The 26,922-nt window shown below is 36.9% G+C and overlaps 1 protein-coding gene across 1 annotated transcript in view; it reads left to right on the top strand.

Annotated features, from left to right (window-relative positions):
- Nucleotides 1-11,079: 11,079 nt before the first annotated feature.
- LOC149449022 (uncharacterized) overlaps nt 11,080-26,922 on the top strand; it is a 52,126-nt gene continuing 36,283 nt past the window's right edge. The window contains exon 1 of the mRNA XM_089693933.1: nt 11,080-11,226. Coding sequence (XP_089550059.1) covers nt 11,219-11,226 — 8 coding nt within the window. The 5' untranslated portion in view covers nt 11,080-11,218. The remainder of the gene's footprint in view (nt 11,227-26,922) is intronic.

Genomic DNA, 26,922 nt, shown 5'->3' with positions numbered 1-26,922 from the left:
TTGATTATTTGAACTTTTGGACTTTTTTGTTTTTGCTGGATTTTATTTTGATTTATAATATTGTTTTGTTATTTATTTTCTTGTTATACTTTTGCATGTATTTAAGCGCAACCTATTTTTTTGAAGTGATGAACTGGATGAACGTTTGTCTTTTTTCAGCCAAACTACAGTAACTATGTAATTATGGAACTATGTAACTAGTGTGTTAATTCAGCTTTGTATTCAATTAGGGCTGGGCTGTGTACTTAGACATTGTTAATAAAGCTAAACTCCAGGCAAACAGTTCACACAGAAAAAAAACAAATATGGGGTTTGCATTTAAAGCAGACCTAAAGGCAGCGCTTTTTGTTTTAATTTTGGATACAGTAAAGGAGGAGTATACGACCTGTCAGGTTTTTTGCCATCTATGTCAAATTGGGGAGATTTCCCTTTACTTCCTGTCCCATAGCCAAAACAGGAAATCCCTCTAAAGTGAGGGAATCCCTGATTGTCTCCAGAATTAGCGTCCCCATTGGCAGATTTCGCTCTTTTGGTGACAACCCAAAATTTGGGGTTTTTTTTTTTTATCATTTTGTCTCTTGGTCATAATGGTAAACATGACAAATATGCGGCCTCTGGGCCTTGACGCCAAGTAGAATAGAATAAAAAAAAAAAAATAGAACAAGTATAGCCATCTTCTGGAATTCGAATTTTGAATCGTTTTGAATAATTATATGAAACTAATTCCAAGAATGAATCATTCTAACATAACTTATATGACTAAACAAAATTATTAACTTCATGTACAAATCCAAGACAAATATTTTTGTCATACACATCTCTAGTATCCTGGCGCTGAGAATTTAGTACATAGAAAAGTAAGGAGTGGGTGCTTGATGTTACACTATGGATTCATATTTAATGATAGTTATTGTTTAACTCTAGCAGAAAATTATTTTTTCATGTTATTTTCAAAAGGGAACCTAGAGGACATCTCTCTGATGGGGACACAGCAACAAAATCCCAAAAGAGGTTCTAAACCTGTGTCTCCCTTTTGGGGTTATGTTCCTCTCACTTCCTGTTTAAACGCAAATCGAGTAGACAGGAAGTAGAGAGATTTCTCATATCCTTGAACAGGAAGTAAGCGAAAATTTCCCAGGGAGGTGAAATTAACAAAATTGGTGTCAAAATTTGTAAGACTATTCAGGGTCCGTGGTACAAATTTTGTCACATTGAAAAGGAAAAAATCTCTCTTAAAGCGGAGCTCCAGGCTCCCCCCAAATGAAGCCTTGCAGCGTCACAGCTGGTTTCCTAGTGTGCATGTGCAAAGTGCGCTGCGCTTTGTGTATGGCTCGCAGTCTTCTGGGACCTGTAAAGTGTCCCAGAAGGCTGCAGGGGAAGGAAGGCGATGAACATCTGGCTCAGATCGCTGCAGCAATCTAACCCAGAAGTGGAAGCGGGTACCTGTCAAAACTAGATATCCACTCCCCCCTCCCCTCCAAATGTAGCAGTGGAAGGGGGGAGGCTACAAGCAAGAGGAATTTCCCCTTTTTGGAGGAATTCCACTGTAGCTATACACTTACAAGGGTCATTCAAGTCAAAACCAGGACTCTTGAGTTTATATGATAAAAGAACAAATTTCAAAGAGTGGAAACTGCATTTATTTTTCGACATACTCCCCTGCTACATTTATACTCTTATCCCAGCATTTAACTAATGTCTGGAAAGCTTCAGCTTAGAAATATTTGTCAGTACATCTGAACCATCCTAGGACAGCCTGCTTCAATTTGTCATCAGTGCTGAAATGCTGACCTCCAAGGAACTCTTCCAAACAGGTGGAAATCACTCAGAGAGAGGTCCAGGCTGTAAGGGGGATGTGGCAATACCTCCCAGCTGAGTTGCTGTAATGTGCACGTAGTGCAGTGAGCGGTATGAGCTTTTGTGGTGTCCTGGAGAAAAAGGACGCCCTTAGTGATCAAACCAGGTAATTTTTTTCCGCAGACGCATATGCAGATCACTCAGTACATGACAGTAATATTCATAATGGATCGTGGCACCATGGGGTAGAAAATCTACATGAAAAATCCACGTCCGAGATTGTCAGTGATGGACATACGGCCATCTTTGAAACGTTTACACCATTCAAATGTCTTATTGCGGCTGAGCGTCTCATCATCTTACTGTGCTTGAAGTCTTCTGTAGATATCTGCGGGTGTTACGCCTTCATTCACAAGAAACTTCATCACCACACGCTGTTCCATGACCGCTAACTAACATTGTCTGCCATCTTGGTTAGCGGTCTCTGGATTGGCCCGGGACATGTGTTCCGCCTATCAGTAATAGAACACACTTGCCACTTACTACTGCGTGTAGTACCGCCATGCTAGCATCCCTTTTTATATCTGTAAAAGTCCCAGTTTGACTTGAACACCTCTCGTATATATAAAACTATATGATAACGTAAATAGCACTATTACAGCTCTGTCCCCATAAAGATTTTTATTTTAAAATACACAATTCAGATACCATGATGTAACATATCCCATTAAACCGCACTGTCCTATCTCCAAAAACTGTAAAGGCCAATATCTATCTTTAAATGGTCTGCACAGATACAATGACTTGTTTAGACGTACAGAGGTTGACTTACTAAAACTGGAGCACTCAGAATCAAGTGCAGCTGTACATAGCAGCCAATCAGCTTCTAACCTCAGATTGTTCAATTAAGCTTTGACAATAAAACCTGGAAGCTGATTGGTTTCTATGCAGAGCTGCACCAAATTTTGCACTATCCGGTCTTGGTAAATCTGCCCAATATTGTCCAAAATGGAAAAAAATCCAACCCTAGGCCCAAGTATCGTAGTACCATATTACCTGTAGGTTGCATAACATCATATAGATGGAATTTCTTGTTACAATTTCCAAATGAACCTTCAATATGTAGATCTAACAAGATATAGCTTATCCAAAATCAATACAATGGTAATCATATTTCAACAGCTATCTGTATGAACAGATATCTCCAGTAGACCCCCAGGATGTGAGATATGAAGAATTCTATGTAACCAAGCTGGACTGATGTAAGTTTTAAAAAAGTTAATTCCTGGAGTTCAATTTTAACTACTTTCTGCCTGCGCTACTGCCGATAGATGGCTAAAGCGTGGGTCTCTGGTTCTGGGAGGACATCTCTGGATGTCCTCCCTTGTGTGTGCCTGAAGGGAAATGTATGTCTTTTAGGTCTGTCATTTTGTTTTCCCCACTCCATTTTGTACCAACATGTTGATTAATTGTTTTGTATTATAACCAGAATGAGTTAATGAAAATATGCTATGTCAGTTATGTATTACAGAACTATACTCACAACATTCTTCTATTTTTTATCTTAGCTTAGCCTTGGTAGAGACGGTGATAGTATTCAACTATTTCTTTGTATTAACAAGCACCTGTTTCTGTCATGATACAATTAAATGTCAAATATTTCTGTTCCATGAGAGACTAATTGTTTGTTACTTATAACTAATTACAATGCCTGAGAAAGATCATGTTCATAGCCTTGAAAAGTATCTAGCCAGATTCTATTGTATGTAGCAGATAAGTTTTTATGTAATATTATAGACATTCCTTATTCTTGAAAACGTTAACACTATATTGTACTATAAAAGAGAGCTTTCGTTGTGGAATAAATTAGAAGTTTTTTGGTTACTGACAAGACGGTCTCATGTGTGATTACTTGTAACCAATGCTTCTCCAGGCCTGAGGAGACAGAATGAGTGAGAGAGAATTTAGACCAGGGGTCTAAAGGGTCAACAGAACCAACAGTTTTGGGGGCTCGTCCGGGATATCGGTATCACCCGCTCAGTGACCATCCACTTGTCCGGTAAGTAGAATTATTTTCTATATAACCTGTACAAGTTGGATATAAGGAAACTGGGAGGCTCTGATTAGTCCGATATCCATTTAAGCCAAAATGTGTTCAGGGAACACAACACTCCGGGAGTGTTAGAAATAGTCTCAGGGAGACTAAGAAATCTCAGGGAGATTGCCAATAAAGTGTTCAGGGAACACAACACTCCGGGAGTGTTAGAAAAATAGTCTCAGGGAGACTAAACAATCTCAGGGAGATTGCCTATAGTCACTCATTCTGTGTCTAAAGTTTATTATTTTCCACATATAGAAGTATAAGATTATTTGTTTTGTATGAGTAATAAGTCTGAGGTGGTAAGTGTACAGACCGAAATCACTGAAGACCTATTGTCAGAAGGTGTAAGACGCACCACCCTCTCAGCTAGACCTTATTGGTTGTTGACCTGAGAAAGGTGAACGCATGGTGACACCAACTGGGAGGTCTATGTAATGACATGTACATTGTGTAAATGTGGGTTGCTGATACATTATAAAGGTCGTGATAGTAATAAACATGTTATTGTAGATGTTGTAAATAGACCTTATAATCAAGTTGAAGTATATACAAGAAGGGGTCATTTGTATAAAATTAATTGTCATATACCAGTGCCGCATATTTTTATAGGCCAAACGTTGGGACAATTAAGATACTTTGAAAGAAGGTATTATCTGTAAATGACTTGTAAATATTGTGTCTGTGGGGTGATTTTTCAGAAAGACAGTCAGGGAAAGGACTCTGATCTCATTTTGACAGTATCTCATAAGCCATTCGCAATTTTTAATTTCCCAACAGTAGATAAGTGTTTTAAAACAATTTAGAAACTCTACTTCTCATCACTTTTTGACGTCAATGTTGTTTTTTTTTGTATTCATCCAATCAATTACTGGCAACTCAGCTTTTTGATACTCTGTGCCCCCACCTTTCTTTTTTCTTTTATATTAATTTTCTTCCCACTAATAAACTTGAGAGATTGATTTTACCTATCACTGTGTGTATGTGTATGTCTGTTGTCTTTCTCTTCTGAGATGAAGTCAATCTCCCCGACGCGTCCTTACCTGAAACTGACTATAAAGACTGATAGCCAGGGGCTATCGACAACCTTTCATTGAGTCTCCGGGAGACTCAGATAAGGAAAGGTGATTTATGTAGACGGGGTCTACATTTGAAATACCTAGACAGGGTCTAGGTATAATTACAGAGTCTTAACTAGTCTGTTGGGGGTAACCAACTTTCTTTTCTTTGCTTCTACTATCAAATGTATAGAGTAATAAGATAATTTGTTTATGCAAATAAGTGAACCTGGTTGGTAAGTGAACGGGTCAAAGTAATTGAAATAGAGTCAATATTTAAGTTCTTATTGTCTATCCTTTGTTGAGAGTGATAAGTGGTTATGTGTTACTAGACCCGCTCTGTACTGTCAGCTCCGTACTGTCAGAATATATCCTTCCTTCTCCAAAGAGGATGTGAATTTTTCCTTGTAGCTATTGCAGCACAGCAGCAAATCCAATCCACAGCCTCATCCACTGTCCCAGTCCAGGACGCTGTGGAAGATCAATCTGAACCCCCACCCAAGGAATTCCTGATTCCACACAGGGAATTTTTTTTTTTCCTGCTGAAGGATTAAAAGAGATATCAGGGTCCTTATTAGTAGACTTGGCAAATAAAGCAGGAATAGATAAAATTTTCTGTCCCAGGCAGGTAGAACCAGATACAAAGTGGCAACACAGATCAAGGGATATCCATTTCTCACTGTAGGAGACACATTAATAATTAAATGTTTAGAAATAGAGGACATTGACTGTGTTATAAAACATTGTTCTGTTGGTGTTTGACATTCTTTTTTTTGCAGTCATACCGTCTGATGCTGAATGTTTTTCAATAATTGATTTAGCAAATGCATTTTTTAGCGTCCTTGTTGATGCAGAGACACAGCCCATTTTTGCTTTCTGTTTAATGCCTCAGGGTTTTTGTAGATTTTTCTGTAATCTACACAACTGTTCTCCAAGCCACTCTGAGGGAATGGACACCGGACTATGGGTCAGTCCTGCTGCAGTACGCAGATGTCATCTGCCTCTGCAGTCTCACTAAGGGGGCCGGCCTGAGGGATGGGGAGAGTTTGTTGAAATGTTTCTTTGAAAGTGAATAAGAAAAAAAACTACAATGGTGTAAAATAAGTGTTGAATATCTGGGTTTTGTGTTTACAAAAGGAGGAAAGGAAAGTCAGTCCAAAGAGAGCTGTGGCTCTCCTGAAACTTGCCCGCCCACAAACCAAGAAAGACATGCTCACCTTTCTTGGAGCCATTGGTTACTGCCGCCAGTGGATACCTGACTGTTCCTATTATGATAAGTCACAACCCAGCAAATGTCAGAAATTGTTAAGTGGTCAGATGACATGGTTGATGCATATGTGTATTTGAAAAATGCAATGGTAACTGCCCCAGGCCTTAGCCTTCCTGATTATGTAAAAATGTTTCATGTGTATGCAAGGGACAATTGTAAGACCATGGCTGGTGTACTCGCCCAAGAGCATGGAGGCAGACTTCGCCCTGTAGCTTTTTTCTCAAAAATGGTGCCAGTTCAGGTCCAAGGCATGCCTGCGTGTCTCAAAGTGTTGGCATTTTACGCTATGACTGTGGAGATGTCTGTGTCATTCACCTTAGGACACCCTATGATATTGCACACTACACATAATGTAGCTATTTTATTAAGAAATATACACACTCAGCACATGTCCTCCCAACAATTCAGCGGATATGAGGTTATTTTGATGAGCAACCCCATGTTGCATATCAAGTATAACAACTCAGGTCCAGCCATGATCCTAAAGGCATTGTTGGGTCTCAAATTGTCAAACGATCTAGGACCCGAGGCTCATGACTTCCTCAAATCCATTAAGGCTAATATTTCATCCAGACTAGATTTATTAAAGATTCCAATCCCAAATGCTGATGTTGTTTTCATAGATGGCTCCTGCACTAGGCCAAATGACAAATCCCTTTTTCAATCAGCCCAGGCTGCTGAATTGATTGTTTACACTAAAGCATGTGAATTGTACAAAGATTAGTCTGTCTCTATTTACACAGATTCTTAATATGCCTATGGAACAGTGTATGACCATGGTGTATTATGGTTTCTCAGAGGCTACATAGGAGCGGAAGGGAAAAAGATTGCCCATTCCCAACTAGTAGCCAATTTGCTCAAGGTTCTCACACTTCCCAAGGAATTTGCTGTCATACACTGCAGAGCACATACCAAAGGGGACGATGATATAACAAAAGGTAACGCTCTAGCAGATTATGAAGCAAAAAAGGTAGCTCAGTAATAATTTGTTTTACTGCAGATACCCACTTTGTGCCCCATCCTCCCAGATGATTTTTAATTGATCACAACTTTGTAGCAGTCAGCTTTCACAAAGGAGTTCGAAGACTGGTGCTACCCTATTTTACAGAAGAATCCAAGGACTGGATTAATCTGCAAAGAGGGGAACCATGCATCCCACGGTGCACACCCTGATATACATTGCACACCCTGATATACATTGCACAATGCCATGGGATAGGACATATAGGATGGAAGATTTTTTATATCACAGAAGTGGTGGAGTTAGTACAAGATTTTGTGAAAAGATGCATCACATGTATCAGGAGTAACCCAAACAACCCAAATAAAGCCATGCATCAATACCTGCCTTACCCCACAACTTTTTTTACACATCTTCAAATTGACTTTACACACATACCCCAACAAAAGGGAGGACAACAACCAGCTTGTGTGGTCACAAATGTGTTTTCCCGATGGCAAGAAATGTATCCCACAAAAAGAGAACGATGTTATCCGCAAGTTTCCGTTTTTTTTACAGGAAAATACCTACACGTTCCAGGCCGGAGATCGTATTGTGGTGAAACAGCTGATGAGAAACAAGAAATAGCAGGAATTCGCCTATGGACCAGAAATTACAGTCGTAGCAGTAACTAGAACAGCAGTTCTCACTGAACATAGTTCCATCTGGATCCATGCTTCTAGAGCGAAGCTGGTCGAGAAAGGCCCAGGACCAGACCCAAGGAAAAAAGGAAAGGAGGTACTAACGGGGGCAGAAAGCCCTGACCTCGAACAGGACAATCAAGGAAAGAGGGTACTAACGGGGGTAGAAAACCCTGACCCTGAAGAAGATGAACTGCTTCCCCAATTTTGGACCATGGTTCTGCCACTTTCTCCTGATTATACTGATTTTGTTGGCATCTAGCCATGGTGAAGTGGTGATAATACAGGACTCAGGCCACACTATATTGTGGTATAATTCATCAAATACTAAGATTGCTACCTTCATTATTGATTACTGCCAAAGTGTACAATGTCCCCATAACTCCCACTTACTCTGGTTGTATAATATGTATCATACTGCACATGATGTTAGCCATGTATATATAGATGCCATAGGGGTACCAAGAGGGGTTCCAGATGAATTTAAGGCAAAAAAACCAAGCAGCAGCAGGATTTGAGTCTATATTTCTCATTGTCACCGTAAACAAGAACATTGATGGATAAATTATATATATTACAATCAACAGAGGTTTGTCAACTACACCAGGGATGCATTGAAGGGGATAGCGGAGCAGTTGCAGGCTGATTCCACCATGACATTTCAAAACCGCATGGCCCTAGACATGATTCTTGCTGAAAAGGGGGGTACATGTGTATACATTGGTAAAACCGAAGGATGTTGTACCTACATACCTGATAATACTGGGCCTAATGGGAAGATCACGTTGGCCATAAAAAGTTGGAGGACCTTTCTGAAGAGCTAAAAACAAACTCAGGCATTGATAACCCTTGGGACCAGTACTTTGGATGGTTTACTAGTTAGAAACAAGCATTAGTGCAATTTTTCATTATTATCGTTATTATCATGGTAATCATAGGTTTAGTTGTATGTTGTGTAATCCCTTGTTTCCGTAAAATGCTTAGCAAAGGCATTGAAAATGCCTCCATGCTCTCCATAAGTCTTGAACACACACGATTATTTGATAAAAAGCCCAATGACTATTCTGTTTATGTTGCGAAACACAAAGAGAGGAAGAAAGGTAGCCCAGTTATTTGACGGATGGGGGCGGCCCTTATGCCACCTGGGATTCCAAGGATGCTAGCATCGCCATACCCATTGTATGTAGCCAGAGAGTTGCCAAACCTCTGATGACGTCAAGGTAACTGTGGATTGAAGTAATAAAATCACCCAATTAGAAATAGTTGATTTTAAGAGGGGATTGAAGGGAAATGTATGTCTTTTAGGTCTGTCATTTTGTTTTCCCCACTCCATTTTGTACCAACATGTTGATTAATTGTTTTGTATTATAACCAGAATGAGTTAATGAAAATATGCTATGTCAGTTATGTATTACAGAACTATACTCACAACATTCTTCTATTTTTTATCTTAGCTTAGCCTTGGTAGAGACGGTGATAGTATTCAACTATTTCTTTGTATTAACAAGCACCTGTTTCTGTCATGATACAATTAAATGTCAAATATTTCTGTTCCATGAGAGACTAATTGTTTGTTACTTATAACTAATTACAATGCCTGAGAAAGATCATGTTCATAGCCTTGAAAAGTATCTAGCCAGATTCTATTGTATGTAGCAGATAAGTTTTTATGTAATATTATAGACATTCCTTATTCTTGAAAACGTTAACACTATATTGTACTATAAAAGAGAGCTTTCGTTGTGGAATAAATTAGAAGTTTTTTGGTTACTGACAAGACGGTCTCATGTGTGATTACTTGTAACCAATGCTTCTCCAGGCCTGAGGAGACAGAATGAGTGAGAGAGAATTTAGACCAGGGGTCTAAAGGGTCAACAGAACCAACAGTGCCTTCCACACTCCCCCCGGGACACGCATTGTGCATGCTCTGTGACTGCTGTGTGCTTTGGACACAGTAGATCACAGATCAAGGTAAAGGGCCAATCACAGTAGCCCTTTACCAATGATCAGCTTTGTTCAATCACAACTTAACCGTAGACCCAAGTGTCGTAGTACCATATTACTGTAGACTGTATAATGTCATATAGATGGAATTTCTTGTTACAATTTTCAAATGAACCTCCAATGTGTAGATCAAACAAGATGTAGCTTATCCAAGATCAATACAATGGTTCCAAAGTCTCAGGTCCAATTGTATTTCAACAGGTATCTGTATGAACAGTATCCTCAAAACAAGCCTTTCAATGGCCAATAGTTATAATCTCATCACACTGCCACACCGTCATGGACATGTGATCCACCTAGATGACAGCAGAAACTCTACATTACACCTGCTGGCCAGTAAAGAATGTTTTCCAAGTAGAGCGTACTACCAGCTGATACAAGACACCAATCTGATCACCTTTAACTGAGGAAGTAGCAATTTACACGCTTTATTCAGTGAAATAAAATACCGGTAATTGGATCTTTTACTAAAGCAGACGACTCGTGCCTATCCTTTGAACAACCACATTGGGCAACTCTGCCAATCGAACTATCAACAGGCCCTCTTAGGCGCGGACTCTTCCTACCAATTTGTTCAACCACCTGGGAACCCCACAGAGCACTAAGGATTGGAAAGCCCGAGGCATAGACAGTGACCACATTGACCCTGCGTGGAGACAGTTCTTCTCCACCCACGCACTAGGAAGGCTGTATTTTCCCCCTTTGCCGGGTGACTGCAGCCTCAACAGCTGTAAGTCTATTTTGACCCTTTCTTCTTTAATTCAGAAGCAAGGATAAAATGATTCCACAATAAAGGGCTCTCCTGCCTTTCTATCTTTTCTTTTCGGTAGACACTCTGAAATTTACCAATTTATCTTCAGGATCCTCCGAACCACAATCTACCATCATACCCCAGACTCTATTCTGGGTTGAATGACACCAGGCAAAAATTAAGTATTGCAGGGGAGAGCTTTGCATTGAAAGTGAGAATTGCAGTGAAATCTGTTTTTTTTGGTTTCACAACCTCCAGGGAGTTGAAGTCCAGAGTTGGGCTTTAACATCAGCTATATAAAGCACACTTCTTCTTTTCCCAGAACATGCAGTCTAAGCAGAATAAACAGCACTGTTAATGATTATACCTAAAGTCAACAACTAAGTCCACATTGTCATCTCCAACCGTATGTTCACTGCCAGCTGACATGTGCAGAGAGCAATGATCCTTGACTATTGCATCCTTGCAGAAGTGTGATTGACAGCCGGGCTTCACCTTCTCTATTCTATGAAAGAGCCAAACAAGTAAAATCCAGTGAGGAGTAATGAGGTAACAAGGTCTCCAAGTACAGGCTGGAGCTGAGCTTCTGTTTATTAATTATGCACCGGTAAGTTGTTTCTAAGCTAAATGGTTTGTATTTGGCAATGGCTTCAGAAAAATTGTTAAGGCAACAGGAATTCAGTATAAATGGTGAATGCTTGTGAGCTATTATGAAATGAGGTGTTCAATATGTGACTTTAGATGTCCTTATTTCTCACGTGAGGTTCGCTGGCACTTGCACTGACTCATATGCTAGTGTATATATAATATTTTCAAAATAGATAGTGCCGCGCTCCCATGTACCAATATGTATATCTTATACTTTCAAAGTGCTAATGAATAGCTTTCAAGATACTGCATGTATCAAACAATTATTACTAGTGACTCAAAACATCATTGTGAATATTAATCTTCATGCAAGTGACATTAATAACTGATAATCCTAAGGTGATAGTGCCTATTAAAGTACAGTGATATACAAATCAGAAATACTCCTCTATTCTACTGTGATCCTTATATTTATATTGTGCAAACACATATATATTATGTGCACGTGCTTATGATATATTCAATAAAAAAAAAAAAAAAAAAAAAAAAAAAAAGTCTTTCAAAATAAATGTGCAGGTGGATTCTTGGTTCCCTCTCGCCGAGTGCTTAATGGTCTCCCTATGTGCTCACCTCTATATTTGCCTGAATAAATCCAGGCAAATACACTTTTTATCCTTCCAGGATAGATGGGATGGAATGATGCTCTTGAATTATCTCAGAAGGTGGATGTGGATTTATATTTGTTCTCCTGTAGTTGCTCATGAGTGGGTATACTGACCATCTCTCTGAGGATCTCCCAATTCCCCTCCTGGGGCTGTTTCCTTTTCCAGTCCTCCTTATATCAGCTCAAAGGGTGTTGTTCAATTGAGAAAGGAAGACAAACAGACCATAGTGTCTTATCCTTGTGCAAAAAGGGGGTTTATTGCTGCCAGTTGCACAGTAGTATACAATTGTAGTCCAGCATAAATGTGCTCTGCCTCTGTTCCTGCAGTGCTGTCTACCTGTGTCTGTATTCAGATCACCGAGCCTCTCCAGTGCAATGTCGTGACGTCAGAGCCCCTCCCCTACGCGTATCGTCACAGGGTCACGTGACTTCATCAGGGGGAATGATTAGATGCCACGACTATGCTAATACTCCTATTTATATCTCTCGGCCGCCTTTTTACTGGAGCCCAATGGGCGCGGCCATTTTCCCAGTGATTTTCTTAAACTCTATGTATGGTGAGTGTTTACACCTGTGTGTCTACTCAAATTATAACGTGATATCTGTCTGCCAGACATTGCTAACTGGGTCAGCTGTGATCTGTCTCTTGCTCTGCAGTTTCTAAACAGTGGCTGTTGGCTATACATTATATTGCTGAAAGTATACCTATTAGGCTAAATTAAAACCATGTTTTATTAATAATACAATATTAAAAATATAAAATTCAAAATTATAAATTTAACCAATAAAATAAAATAAAAAAATATTTTTTTAAAAATCAAATAATAAAAGATAATAAAAAAATAAATAATAGAAAACGCATGTATGTTACTTCTCAAGTAACCTATTTGTCATTAATTATCTAATTCCTTCAATTTTGAGATATTATTTAACTTACATCTTTCTTTACATCTGGGTTTTGATTTTGTATTTAAGAAGGTATTACTTGAGGATATGATACTTGATATAACTTACATGCGTTTTGTGCTAGTCATAAATTCTCTAATTCTACCCTAAACTCACTCCACATATTCCTAAATTCATGTCAGATACATTACTTCAATCCCCAATCTATATATATTCAACGCCTCAAAGTTAGATTGGGAACTATTTCTATACTTATTTGTTACTAATAAAGCATGTAAGGTCAAACTCCTTATTTAACCCATTGGGAGCCAGACAGCCCATTTCATAGATCCACTTCGATTCTTTCTTGCTAATTTCCCTTATCAGGTTATCTCCCCTCCAGTGTTGTACATGTTTTTCTACACCCCAGAACTCTAATTTTCTTGCATCTTTATTGTGGTATTTTTTGAAATGCTGCGATAAGTGGTGATACTTGTATCCTCTGTTTATATTATATACATGTTCTTTTATTCTTTCCCTTAACATCCTTTTCGTGCGTCCAATGTAGATGAGATTACATGGGCATTTGAGGGCATAGATAACCCCTCTTGTATCACATGATATAAATTGCTGGATGGTGTATTCCTTTTCATTTAGGGGGTTCTGAAATGTAAATCTTCTCCTGGGGTTATTTTTCAGTCTGATGCAACTATAGCATCTACCACAGGTATAAAACCCTTTTCCTTGAAAAAAACTTATTTGTTGATGTTTAACAGGTGGTGCTATTATACTCTTCACCACTTTGTCCCTAATATTTGGAGCTTTTGTATATATAAACCTAGGTATTGTGGGAATATTATTTTTCAGGTGCTTATCTAATGCTAAGATCTTCCAATGTTTCTTTATTATGTTTTGTATTGATTTATACTGGGTATTATAACTCAACACTACCGCCAATTCCTCCTTTTCAGTATTCTCTTTATGTTTGTCTGCTATTAATACATTACGGTCCATAAGGCCTATTTGCTCCCTTTCTTTTTGTATTATTTCTTTCTTATATCCTTTATCAATAAATCTTTCTGATATTATTCCACTTTGTTCTACATAGTCTTTCATGTTTGTACAGTTCCTTTTTAATCTAATAAATTGGCCTCTAGGGATATTGCTTAGCCACGCTTTATGATGGCAGCTATCTATGGGGATATATGAGTTTCTATCAACAGATTTGAAATGATTCTTGGTATACAATTGTAATCCCTCTTTGTAGATTTGAATGTCTAAAAAATTAATAGAAGTTTCATGTATGTCATAGCTCAGTTTTATATTGGCTTCATTCATATTTAAATCGTTATAAAATTTCTCAAGTTCTACCTTTTCTCCACTCCATATCACCAAGAGGTCATCAATATACCTTTTGTATATTTTTATTCCTGGGTTCTTATTTTTGAACACTGATTCATCTTCCCATTTTGCCATATAAAGATTAGCGATGCTAGGGGCGAATTTAGCGCCCATAGCAACTCCTTTCCTTTGTGAATAGTATGTATTACCATACCAAAAATAATTATGAGTAAGGCAGAACTTTATACACCTTATGATGAATCTGTTGTGTCTGGTGGTGTTATTTCCATATTTATTAAGTGCCCATATAGCTGCTTCTATAGCCCCCTGATGGTCTATGTTAGTATACAGTGCTGCTACATCTGCTGTACTTAAAAGCGTGTTTTTATCTGTCAGTGTATCCTTAATTTCTTGTATCACATGTTTTGTATCCCTTAGATATGCTGTAGTTTTAGTGACCAATGGTTGTAGATGATAATCTACATATTCACCTAACCTCGCTGTGAGTGAATCTATTCCATTAATGATGGGCCTACCTGGCGGGTTGGTGTTGTCTTTGTGAATTTTCGGAACTGAATACATGATAGGTAGCCTACATACTGATGGTATTAGATATTGATGTTCTTTCTCATTAATAACTCCTTTCTTTTTCCCTTTTGTGACTAGTTTGATAAGCTGTTTCTTATATTCCTTAATAGGATTACTGATAAGCACTTCATATGTGTCTCTGTCATTAAGCATATCTGCCATTACTGATTCATAATAAATCCTTGATTGTATCACTATACCCCCTCCTTTGTCTGCTGGGCGTATTATTATGTCATCCCTCTTTTTCAATGAATCTAAACCTCTCTTTAAATTCACCTCTATTTTAGGTTTTTTAATTTTGAGAGATTCTAAATCTTGTAATACCATTTGTTTAAATGTGTCTATATATTTATTATCTCCAATCTGGGGATTAAACACTGATTTGTTTTTAAGTTGGCTATGCATAGTATTTTCTGTTGCTTCTGTGTTGTGTGTAATGGGGTTGTTGGCATAATACTTTTTAAGATTGAGTTTCCTGATCAATTTCTGAATGCTTACATATGTATCAAATTTATTTAATCCCTTTTGTGGGGCATACTTAAGACCCTTGCTAAGCGCATGTGTTTCTTCTTCTGTAAGGGGTAATCCACTGATATTGAAAATGCCTTCTCCCTTTAATTCCTTCTTCTTTTTTTGTTGTGACCTTCTTCCTCCTCTTTTCCCTCTCTTTCTTGTGTGTGTTGTGCTTCTTCTTCCCTCCCCCCTTGGGGATTCAAATCCCATCCTAAAAAAGGATTGGGGAGGGGTGAGTTGAATTCTTCCCTTTCCAGGGGTGAGTACCTGTTTTGTGTGGGTACTTGGTAGGGTTTGTTCATTACTGGGTATTGTGCTTGGTATTGTGCTTGGTATTGTGGCCTTTGTGGTTTAGGATAATATGGGCCTCTATTATAATCAGGTCTCCCATAGTATTCTTGTGTGTAATATCCTTGGGGGCCTCTCTGGTTGTGGCCTCTGTTGCCATTATAATATGGTTTCCCTCCTTGATATGGTTGAATCTGTGGGGGTCTATATGGTCCCGGATTATAATATGGTGGTCTCCAATTGTTGGGGTTCCCTCCTTTATACTGTGAATGTCCCTTATTATCTTTATTGGGTGTTTTGAACCCTATTGCTTTTTTAGGGGGTGGTTTCTCATTGGTTTTCACTGGTGTAGATTCTGTGGATTTGATCTCATTGGAATTAGGGTTAGTCTGCCATTTGAATACTGATTTTTGTTGGTAATCCTGGCTTACCCTTTGAAATTTTTTCTTTTTCTTATTCTTAATTTCTGTGTCTTTTTTCTGGACATTTTTATTCAACTGGGATAAGTATTTTGTAAACTCTGGGTGATCTTTGATGATCTCTACCTTATTTTGGTACTCCTTTATTACTTTTTCTATTTTTCTCATTTTTCTTTGTTTTCTTTTTATTAGGAATTGTAAAACCTCCATTCCTTTTTCACTAAAGAAATTGTACCATTCTTCCCTATCCCCCTCCTCCAATAAACCATCATTGATAGGTAATTCCCATCTAAGCTTCCTCGGGATCATTCTTTCTTTTATATATTTTTCCATGGTGGCTATATCCCACCAAATATTAATTTTCTTCTCCATAAGGCTCCCTAATTTTCTAAATGTATTATTAATTCCTGGATCCTCCTGTTCTTCTCCTAGAAATATATTGTTAAGATCTAGTTCTCTGTTCTCCAAGAATGTGAAAACCTCCATAATTTCTACTAACAAGTGATAAATGAGTGTGAATAAATATAAATGGTGAATGCTTGTGAGCTATTATGAAATGAGGTGTTCAATATGTGACTTTAGATGTCCTTATTTCTCACGTGAGGTTCGCTGGCACTTGCACTGACTCATATGCTAGTGTATATATAATATTTTCAAAATAGATAGTGCCGCGCTCCCATGTACCAATATGTATATCTTATACTTTCAAAGTGCTAATGAATAGCTTTCAAGATACTGCATGTATCAAACAATTATTACTAGTGACTCAAAACATCATTGTGAATATTAATCTTCATGCAAGTGACATTAATAACTGATAATCCTAAGGTGATAGTGCCTATTAAAGTACAGTGATATACAAATCAGAAATACTCCTCTATTCTACTGTGATCCTTATATTTATATTGTGCAAACACATATATATTATGTGCACGTGCTTATGATATATTCAATAAAAAAAAAAAAAAAAAAAAAAAAAAAAAAAAAAAAGTCTTTCAAAATAAATGTGCAGGTGGATTCTTGGTTCCCTCTCGCCGAGTGCTTAATGGTCTCCCTATGTGCTCACCTCTATATTTGCCTGAATAAATCCAGGCAAATACACTTTTTATCCTTCCAGGATAGATGGGATGGAATGATGCTCTTGAATTATCTCAGAAGGTGGATGTGGATTTATATTTGTTCTCCTGTAGTTGCTCATGAGTGGGTATACTGACCATCTCTCTGAGGATCTCCCAATTCCCCTCCTGGGGCTGTTTCCTTTTCCAGTCCTCCTTATATCAGCTCAAAGGGTGTTGTTCAATTGAGAAAGGAAGACAAACAGACCATAGTGTCTTATCCTTGTGCAAAAAGGGGGTTTATTGCTGCCAGTTGCACAGTAGTATACAATTGTAGTCCAGCATAAATGTGCTCTGCCTCTGTTCCTGCAGTGCTGTCTACCTGTGTCTGTATTCAGATCACCGAGCCTCTCCAGTGCAATGTCGTGACGTCAGAGCCCCTCCCCTACGCGTATCGTCACAGGGTCACGTGACTTCATCAGGGGGAATGATTAGATGCCACGACTATGCTAATACTCCTATTTATATCTCTCGGCCGCCTTTTTACTGGAGCCCAATGGGCGCGGCCATTTTCCCAGTGATTTTCTTAAACTCTATGTATGGTGAGTGTTTACACCTGTGTGTCTACTCAAATTATAACGTGATATCTGTCTGCCAGACATTGCTAACTGGGTCAGCTGTGATCTGTCTCTTGCTCTGCAGTTTCTAAACAGTGGCTGTTGGCTATACATTATATTGCTGAAAGTATACCTATTAGGCTAAATTAAAACCATGTTTTATTAATAATACAATATTAAAAATATAAAATTCAAAATTATAAATTTAACCAATAAAATAAAATAAAAAAATATTTTTTTAAAAATCAAATAATAAAAGATAATAAAAAAATAAATAATAGAAAACGCATGTATGTTACTTCTCAAGTAACCTATTTGTCATTAATTATCTAATTCCTTCAATTTTGAGATATTATTTAACTTACATCTTTCTTTACATCTGGGTTTTGATTTTGTATTTAAGAAGGTATTACTTGAGGATATGATACTTGATATAACTTACATGCGTTTTGTGCTAGTCATAAATTCTCTAATTCTACCCTAAACTCACTCCACATATTCCTAAATTCATGTCAGATACATTACTTCAATCCCCAATCTATATATATTCAACGCCTCAAAGTTAGATTGGGAACTATTTCTATACTTATTTGTTACTAATAAAGCATGTAAGGTCAAACTCCTTATTTAACCCATTGGGAGCCAGACAGCCCATTTCATAGATCCACTTCGATTCTTTCTTGCTAATTTCCCTTATCAGGTTATCTCCCCTCCAGTGTTGTACATGTTTTTCTACACCCCAGAACTCTAATTTTCTTGCATCTTTATTGTGGTATTTTTTGAAATGCTGCGATAAGTGGTGATACTTGTATCCTCTGTTTATATTATATACATGTTCTTTTATTCTTTCCCTTAACATCCTTTTCGTGCGTCCAATGTAGATGAGATTACATGGGCATTTGAGGGCATAGATAACCCCTCTTGTATCACATGATATAAATTGCTGGATGGTGTATTCCTTTTCATTTAGGGGGTTCTGAAATGTAAATCTTCTCCTGGGGTTATTTTTCAGTCTGATGCAACTATAGCATCTACCACAGGTATAAAACCCTTTTCCTTGAAAAAAACTTATTTGTTGATGTTTAACAGGTGGTGCTATTATACTCTTCACCACTTTGTCCCTAATATTTGGAGCTTTTGTATATATAAACCTAGGTATTGTGGGAATATTATTTTTCAGGTGCTTATCTAATGCTAAGATCTTCCAATGTTTCTTTATTATGTTTTGTATTGATTTATACTGGGTATTATAACTCAACACTACCGCCAATTCCTCCTTTTCAGTATTCTCTTTATGTTTGTCTGCTATTAATACATTACGGTCCATAAGGCCTATTTGCTCCCTTTCTTTTTGTATTATTTCTTTCTTATATCCTTTATCAATAAATCTTTCTGATATTATTCCACTTTGTTCTACATAGTCTTTCATGTTTGTACAGTTCCTTTTTAATCTAATAAATTGGCCTCTAGGGATATTGCTTAGCCACGCTTTATGATGGCAGCTATCTATGGGGATATATGAGTTTCTATCAACAGATTTGAAATGATTCTTGGTATACAATTGTAATCCCTCTTTGTAGATTTGAATGTCTAAAAAATTAATAGAAGTTTCATGTATGTCATAGCTCAGTTTTATATTGGCTTCATTCATATTTAAATCGTTATAAAATTTCTCAAGTTCTACCTTTTCTCCACTCCATATCACCAAGAGGTCATCAATATACCTTTTGTATATTTTTATTCCTGGGTTCTTATTTTTGAACACTGATTCATCTTCCCATTTTGCCATATAAAGATTAGCGATGCTAGGGGCGAATTTAGCGCCCATAGCAACTCCTTTCCTTTGTGAATAGTATGTATTACCATACCAAAAATAATTATGAGTAAGGCAGAACTTTATACACCTTATGATGAATCTGTTGTGTCTGGTGGTGTTATTTCCATATTTATTAAGTGCCCATATAGCTGCTTCTATAGCCCCCTGATGGTCTATGTTAGTATACAGTGCTGCTACATCTGCTGTACTTAAAAGCGTGTTTTTATCTGTCAGTGTATCCTTAATTTCTTGTATCACATGTTTTGTATCCCTTAGATATGCTGTAGTTTTAGTGACCAATGGTTGTAGATGATAATCTACATATTCACCTAACCTCGCTGTGAGTGAATCTATTCCATTAATGATGGGCCTACCTGGCGGGTTGGTGTTGTCTTTGTGAATTTTCGGAACTGAATACATGATAGGTAGCCTACATACTGATGGTATTAGATATTGATGTTCTTTCTCATTAATAACTCCTTTCTTTTTCCCTTTTGTGACTAGTTTGATAAGCTGTTTCTTATATTCCTTAATAGGATTACTGATAAGCACTTCATATGTGTCTCTGTCATTAAGCATATCTGCCATTACTGATTCATAATAAATCCTTGATTGTATCACTATACCCCCTCCTTTGTCTGCTGGGCGTATTATTATGTCATCCCTCTTTTTCAATGAATCTAAACCTCTCTTTAAATTCACCTCTATTTTAGGTTTTTTAATTTTGAGAGATTCTAAATCTTGTAATACCATTTGTTTAAATGTGTCTATATATTTATTATCTCCAATCTGGGGATTAAACACTGATTTGTTTTTAAGTTGGCTATGCATAGTATTTTCTGTTGCTTCTGTGTTGTGTGTAATGGGGTTGTTGGCATAATACTTTTTAAGATTGAGTTTCCTGATCAATTTCTGAATGCTTACATATGTATCAAATTTATTTAATCCCTTTTGTGGGGCATACTTAAGACCCTTGCTAAGCGCATGTGTTTCTTCTTCTGTAAGGGGTAATCCACTGATATTGAAAATGCCTTCTCCCTTTAATTCCTTCTTCTTTTTTTGTTGTGACCTTCTTCCTCCTCTTTTCCCTCTCTTTCTTGTGTGTGTTGTGCTTCTTCTTCCCTCCCCCCTTGGGGATTCAAATCCCATCCTAAAAAAGGATTGGGGAGGGGTGAGTTGAATTCTTCCCTTTCCAGGGGTGAGTACCTGTTTTGTGTGGGTACTTGGTAGGGTTTGTTCATTACTGGGTATTGTGCTTGGTATTGTGCTTGGTATTGTGGCCTTTGTGGTTTAGGATAATATGGGCCTCTATTATAATCAGGTCTCCCATAGTATTCTTGTGTGTAATATCCTTGGGGGCCTCTCTGGTTGTGGCCTCTGTTGCCATTATAATATGGTTTCCCTCCTTGATATGGTTGAATCTGTGGGGGTCTATATGGTCCCGGATTATAATATGGTGGTCTCCAATTGTTGGGGTTCCCTCCTTTATACTGTGAATGCCCCTTATTATCTTTATTGGGTGTTTTGAACCCTATTGCTTTTTTAGGGGGTGGTTTCTCATTGGTTTTCACTGGTGTAGATTCTGTGGATTTGATCTCATTGGAATTAGGGTTAGTCTGCCATTTGAATACTGATTTTTGTTGGTAATCCTGGCTTACCCTTTGAAATTTTTTCTTTTTCTTATTCTTAATTTCTGTGTCTTTTTTCTGGACATTTTTATTCAACTGGGATAAGTATTTTGTAAACTCTGGGTGATCTTTGATGATCTCTACCTTATTTTGGTACTCCTTTATTACTTTTTCTATTTTTCTCATTTTTCTTTGTTTTCTTTTTATTAGGAATTGTAAAACCTCCATTCCTTTTTCACTAAAGAAATTGTACCATTCTTCCCTATCCCCCTCCTCCAATAAACCATCATTGATAGGTAATTCCCATCTAAGCTTCCTCGGGATCATTCTTTCTTTTATATATTTTTCCATGGTGGCTATATCCCACCAAATATTAATTTTCTTCTCCATAAGGCTCCCTAATTTTCTAAATGTATTATTAATTCCTGGATCCTCCTGTTCTTCTCCTAGAAATATATTGTTAAGATCTAGTTCTCTGTTCTCCAAGAATGTGAAAACCTCCATAATTTCTACTAACAAGTGATAAATGAGTGTGAATAAATATAAATGGTGAATGCTTGTGAGCTATTATGAAATGAGGTGTTCAATATGTGACTTTAGATGTCCTTATTTCTCACGTGAGGTTCGCTGGCACTTGCACTGACTCATATGCTAGTGTATATATAATATTTTCAAAATAGATAGTGCCGCGCTCCCATGTACCAATATGTATATCTTATACTTTCAAAGTGCTAATGAATAGCTTTCAAGATACTGCATGTATCAAACAATTATTACTAGTGACTCAAAACATCATTGTGAATATTAATCTTCATGCAAGTGACATTAATAACTGATAATCCTAAGGTGATAGTGCCTATTAAAGTACAGTGATATACAAATCAGAAATACTCCTCTATTCTACTGTGATCCTTATATTTATATTGTGCAAACACATATATATTATGTGCACGTGCTTATGATATATTCAATAAAAAAAAAAAAAAAAAAAAAAAAAAAAAAAAAAAGTCTTTCAAAATAAATGTGCAGGTGGATTCTTGGTTCCCTCTCGCCGAGTGCTTAATGGTCTCCCTATGTGCTCACCTCTATATTTGCCTGAATAAATCCAGGCAAATACACTTTTTATCCTTCCAGGATAGATGGGATGGAATGATGCTCTTGAATTATCTCAGAAGGTGGATGTGGATTTATATTTGTTCTCCTGTAGTTGCTCATGAGTGGGTATACTGACCATCTCTCTGAGGATCTCCCAATTCCCCTCCTGGGGCTGTTTCCTTTTCCAGTCCTCCTTATATCAGCTCAAAGGGTGTTGTTCAATTGAGAAAGGAAGACAAACAGACCATAGTGTCTTATCCTTGTGCAAAAAGGGGGTTTATTGCTGCCAGTTGCACAGTAGTATACAATTGTAGTCCAGCATAAATGTGCTCTGCCTCTGTTCCTGCAGTGCTGTCTACCTGTGTCTGTATTCAGATCACCGAGCCTCTCCAGTGCAATGTCGTGACGTCAGAGCCCCTCCCCTACGCGTATCGTCACAGGGTCACGTGACTTCATCAGGGGGAATGATTAGATGCCACGACTATGCTAATACTCCTATTTATATCTCTCGGCCGCCTTTTTACTGGAGCCCAATGGGCGCGGCCATTTTCCCAGTGATTTTCTTAAACTCTATGTATGGTGAGTGTTTACACCTGTGTGTCTACTCAAATTATAACGTGATATCTGTCTGCCAGACATTGCTAACTGGGTCAGCTGTGATCTGTCTCTTGCTCTGCAGTTTCTAAACAGTGGCTGTTGGCTATACATTATATTGCTGAAAGTATACCTATTAGGCTAAATTAAAACCATGTTTTATTAATAATACAATATTAAAAATATAAAATTCAAAATTATAAATTTAACCAATAAAATAAAATAAAAAAATATTTTTTTAAAAATCAAATAATAAAAGATAATAAAAAAATAAATAATAGAAAACGCATGTATGTTACTTCTCAAGTAACCTATTTGTCATTAATTATCTAATTCCTTCAATTTTGAGATATTATTTAACTTACATCTTTCTTTACATCTGGGTTTTGATTTTGTATTTAAGAAGGTATTACTTGAGGATATGATACTTGATATAACTTACATGCGTTTTGTGCTAGTCATAAATTCTCTAATTCTACCCTAAACTCACTCCACATATTCCTAAATTCATGTCAGATACATTACTTCAATCCCCAATCTATATATATTCAACGCCTCAAAGTTAGATTGGGAACTATTTCTATACTTATTTGTTACTAATAAAGCATGTAAGGTCAAACTCCTTATTTAACCCATTGGGAGCCAGACAGCCCATTTCATAGATCCACTTCGATTCTTTCTTGCTAATTTCCCTTATCAGGTTATCTCCCCTCCAGTGTTGTACATGTTTTTCTACACCCCAGAACTCTAATTTTCTTGCATCTTTATTGTGGTATTTTTTGAAATGCTGCGATAAGTGGTGATACTTGTATCCTCTGTTTATATTATATACATGTTCTTTTATTCTTTCCCTTAACATCCTTTTCGTGCGTCCAATGTAGATGAGATTACATGGGCATTTGAGGGCATAGATAACCCCTCTTGTATCACATGATATAAATTGCTGGATGGTGTATTCCTTTTCATTTAGGGGGTTCTGAAATGTAAATCTTCTCCTGGGGTTATTTTTCAGTCTGATGCAACTATAGCATCTACCACAGGTATAAAACCCTTTTCCTTGAAAAAAACTTATTTGTTGATGTTTAACAGGTGGTGCTATTATACTCTTCACCACTTTGTCCCTAATATTTGGAGCTTTTGTATATATAAACCTAGGTATTGTGGGAATATTATTTTTCAGGTGCTTATCTAATGCTAAGATCTTCCAATGTTTCTTTATTATGTTTTGTATTGATTTATACTGGGTATTATAACTCAACACTACCGCCAATTCCTCCTTTTCAGTATTCTCTTTATGTTTGTCTGCTATTAATACATTACGGTCCATAAGGCCTATTTGCTCCCTTTCTTTTTGTATTATTTCTTTCTTATATCCTTTATCAATAAATCTTTCTGATATTATTCCACTTTGTTCTACATAGTCTTTCATGTTTGTACAGTTCCTTTTTAATCTAATAAATTGGCCTCTAGGGATATTGCTTAGCCACGCTTTATGATGGCAGCTATCTATGGGGATATATGAGTTTCTATCAACAGATTTGAAATGATTCTTGGTATACAATTGTAATCCCTCTTTGTAGATTTGAATGTCTAAAAAATTAATAGAAGTTTCATGTATGTCATAGCTCAGTTTTATATTGGCTTCATTCATATTTAAATCGTTATAAAATTTCTCAAGTTCTACCTTTTCTCCACTCCATATCACCAAGAGGTCATCAATATACCTTTTGTATATTTTTATTCCTGGGTTCTTATTTTTGAACACTGATTCATCTTCCCATTTTGCCATATAAAGATTAGCGATGCTAGGGGCGAATTTAGCGCCCATAGCAACTCCTTTCCTTTGTGAATAGTATGTATTACCATACCAAAAATAATTATGAGTAAGGCAGAACTTTATACACCTTATGATGAATCTGTTGTGTCTGGTGGTGTTATTTCCATATTTATTAAGTGCCCATATAGCTGCTTCTATAGCCCCCTGATGGTCTATGTTAGTATACAGTGCTGCTACATCTGCTGTACTTAAAAGCGTGTTTTTATCTGTCAGTGTATCCTTAATTTCTTGTATCACATGTTTTGTATCCCTTAGATATGCTGTAGTTTTAGTGACCAATGGTTGTAGATGATAATCTACATATTCACCTAACCTCGCTGTGAGTGAATCTATTCCATTAATGATGGGCCTACCTGGCGGGTTGGTGTTGTCTTTGTGAATTTTCGGAACTGAATACATGATAGGTAGCCTACATACTGATGGTATTAGATATTGATGTTCTTTCTCATTAATAACTCCTTTCTTTTTCCCTTTTGTGACTAGTTTGATAAGCTGTTTCTTATATTCCTTAATAGGATTACTGATAAGCACTTCATATGTGTCTCTGTCATTAAGCATATCTGCCATTACTGATTCATAATAAATCCTTGATTGTATCACTATACCCCCTCCTTTGTCTGCTGGGCGTATTATTATGTCATCCCTCTTTTTCAATGAATCTAAACCTCTCTTTAAATTCACCTCTATTTTAGGTTTTTTAATTTTGAGAGATTCTAAATCTTGTAATACCATTTGTTTAAATGTGTCTATATATTTATTATCTCCAATCTGGGGATTAAACACTGATTTGTTTTTAAGTTGGCTATGCATAGTATTTTCTGTTGCTTCTGTGTTGTGTGTAATGGGGTTGTTGGCATAATACTTTTTAAGATTGAGTTTCCTGATCAATTTCTGAATGCTTACATATGTATCAAATTTATTTAATCCCTTTTGTGGGGCATACTTAAGACCCTTGCTAAGCGCATGTGTTTCTTCTTCTGTAAGGAATTAAGGAATATAAGAAACAGCTTATCAAACTAGTCACAAAAGGGAAAAAGAAAGGAGTTATTAATGAGAAAGAACATCAATATCTAATACCATCAGTATGTAGGCTACCTATCATGTATTCAGTTCCGAAAATTCACAAAGACAACACCAACCCGCCAGGTAGGCCCATCATTAATGGAATAGATTCACTCACAGCGAGGTTAGGTGAATATGTAGATTATCATCTACAACCATTGGTCACTAAAACTACAGCATATCTAAGGGATACAAAACATGTGATACAAGAAATTAAGGATACACTGACAGATAAAAACACGCTTTTAAGTACAGCAGATGTAGCAGCACTGTATACTAACATAGACCATCAGGGGGCTATAGAAGCAGCTATATGGGCACTTAATAAATATGGAAATAACACCACCAGACACAACAGATTCATCATAAGGTGTATAAAGTTCTGCCTTACTCATAATTATTTTTGGTATGGTAATACATACTATTCACAAAGGAAAGGAGTTGCTATGGGCGCTAAATTCGCCCCTAGCATCGCTAATCTTTATATGGCAAAATGGGAAGATGAATCAGTGTTCAAAAATAAGAACCCAGGAATAAAAATATACAAAAGGTATATTGATGACCTCTTGGTGATATGGAGTGGAGAAAAGGTAGAACTTGAGAAATTTTATAACGATTTAAATATGAATGAAGCCAATATAAAACTGAGCTATGACATACATGAAACTTCTATTAATTTTTTAGACATTCAAATCTACAAAGAGGGATTACAATTGTATACCAAGAATCATTTCAAATCTGTTGATAGAAACTCATATATCCCCATAGATAGCTGCCATCATAAAGCGTGGCTAAGCAATATCCCTAGAGGCCAATTTATTAGATTAAAAAGGAACTGTACAAACATGAAAGACTATGTAGAACAAAGTGGAATAATATCAGAAAGATTTATTGATAAAGGATATAAGAAAGAAATAATACAAAAAGAAAGGGAGCAAATAGGCCTTATGGACCGTAATGTATTAATAGCAGACAAACATAAAGAGAATACTGAAAAGGAGGAATTGGCGGTAGTGTTGAGTTATAATACCCAGTATAAATCAATACAAAACATAATAAAGAAACATTGGAAGATCTTAGCATTAGATAAGCACCTGAAAAATAATATTCCCACAATACCTAGGTTTATATATACAAAAGCTCCAAATATTAGGGACAAAGTGGTGAAGAGTATAATAGCACCACCTGTTAAACATCAACAAATAAGTTTTTTTCAAGGAAAAGGGTTTTATACCTGTGGTAGATGCTATAGTTGCATCAGACTGAAAAATAACCCCAGGAGAAGATTTACATTTCAGAACCCCCTAAATGAA

Source organism: Staurois parvus, unplaced genomic scaffold (genome assembly GCF_062004578.1).
Source record: "Staurois parvus isolate SC_StPar_1 unplaced genomic scaffold, SC_StPar_1.0 ptg000641l, whole genome shotgun sequence".
Lineage (NCBI taxonomy): Eukaryota > Metazoa > Chordata > Amphibia > Anura > Ranidae > Staurois > Staurois parvus.
Note: the sequence above shows the minus strand (reverse complement) of the source record. Positions and strands in the feature narration are given on the sequence as shown.